The sequence below is a fragment of the Cibotium barometz genome, chromosome 58 (assembly GCF_041138505.1).
Source record: "Cibotium barometz isolate CiBa-2024 chromosome 58, ASM4113850v1, whole genome shotgun sequence".
NCBI lineage: Eukaryota > Viridiplantae > Streptophyta > Polypodiopsida > Cyatheales > Cibotiaceae > Cibotium > Cibotium barometz.
Window position 1 is genome coordinate 4,096,015 of NC_141103.1, and position 1,184 is coordinate 4,097,198.

Genomic DNA, 1,184 nt, shown 5'->3' on the forward strand with positions numbered 1-1,184 from the left:
CCAGCACCCTCTGGAGCTAATTATCACCATAAGCCCTCTATGATCCCGTTGCAAAGAGAGGTTGACATTACTAAACCAACATTCTTAAACTTCTTCCCTCATGGCTCCACCTCGCTCAGCTTGGCTCCATACAACCCATTGCTGGAAGCCTGCAAGGAGGTAGAGGAATCAGATGATTTGAGGTCTCTTAAGAGGGCCAAACTAGATGCGCTTGAGCTGCCACTCCTTCACCAGAACAACAAAGGCCTGCTGGGAATCGCTGCTCGTAAAGAGACGTGCAAGCAAAAAGTGGATTTGGAGCTGCGTTTAGGTCCGATTTTGAAGCCAGCCAGCGTCGCCATGCAATGAGATCAGTACTCTAATTTAATCCCCCGTGAATTCTAGTCACGTCTGTGACACAATGCGAATATAAGCATGTTGGCTTTTCATTATTTTGCATTATAATTTCTTCCAAAGCGGAATGCTTTTTCCGTAGGGCGCCTTAGTAATTAGTTAATTTAACCCCTCTTTCAGTACTACCAAAACAAACCCATCCGTGGTCGATTTCGAATCAGAAATCAGGACTGTGATATCAACCTCTCGCATTGCTATTGTTAACACGCCTTTCCTCACGTAGCCCAATTTTTTCTAGCCATTCTTTTCCTTCCGCGATGGTATTAACTCACTTTTTCTGGCCATGCCATTTTTTTTTTCCGAATGTTCTCTGTTATACGAAAATTAGTCCCCTTGAATAGCCGATGATTTGGCAGAAGAAGGCCAATGAGCTTGGATGGCGGTTGCGACTGCTATCATCGATGCTAACTAGGGACCTCTAACTTGTGCAACAGCCATGATCATTGTGAAGAGAAATCATTGTGCTAGAAAGAACGACTATAAGGATATTTTGGAGCACCAATGGAACTATGCTGGATGTGCTTGGATACTTATGACATAATTGGCATACGTTAGCGCACAGATTAACCAAGGAATATATAGAAGAGATTAACTTGTCATTGTATGCTGGAGACTGAAGAACGAATCGCCCAAAACTTTTAGAATCTGATATCCCCCATCTCCAATTCTAGTGGAGTGGTATAGGTTTTCTTTATTTTGCTTTAAAACCTTGACAATATTGGAGAATGGAGTAAAGATCTCTCACGAGTGTGTGACACATTTTCTACATTATGTTTTGAAATGGAATATAC

General features: G+C 42.3%; 1 protein-coding gene across 1 annotated transcript in view; it reads left to right on the forward strand.

Annotated features, from left to right (window-relative positions):
• Positions 1-370, forward strand: part of LOC147605812 (uncharacterized) — a 1,117-nt gene extending 747 nt beyond the window's left edge. The window contains exon 1 of the mRNA XM_086792788.1: positions 1-370. This exon is cut by the window's left edge and continues 747 nt beyond it. Coding sequence (XP_086648914.1) covers positions 1-348 — 348 coding nt within the window. The 3' untranslated portion in view covers positions 349-370.
• The last annotated feature ends 814 nt before the right edge of the window (positions 371-1,184 follow it).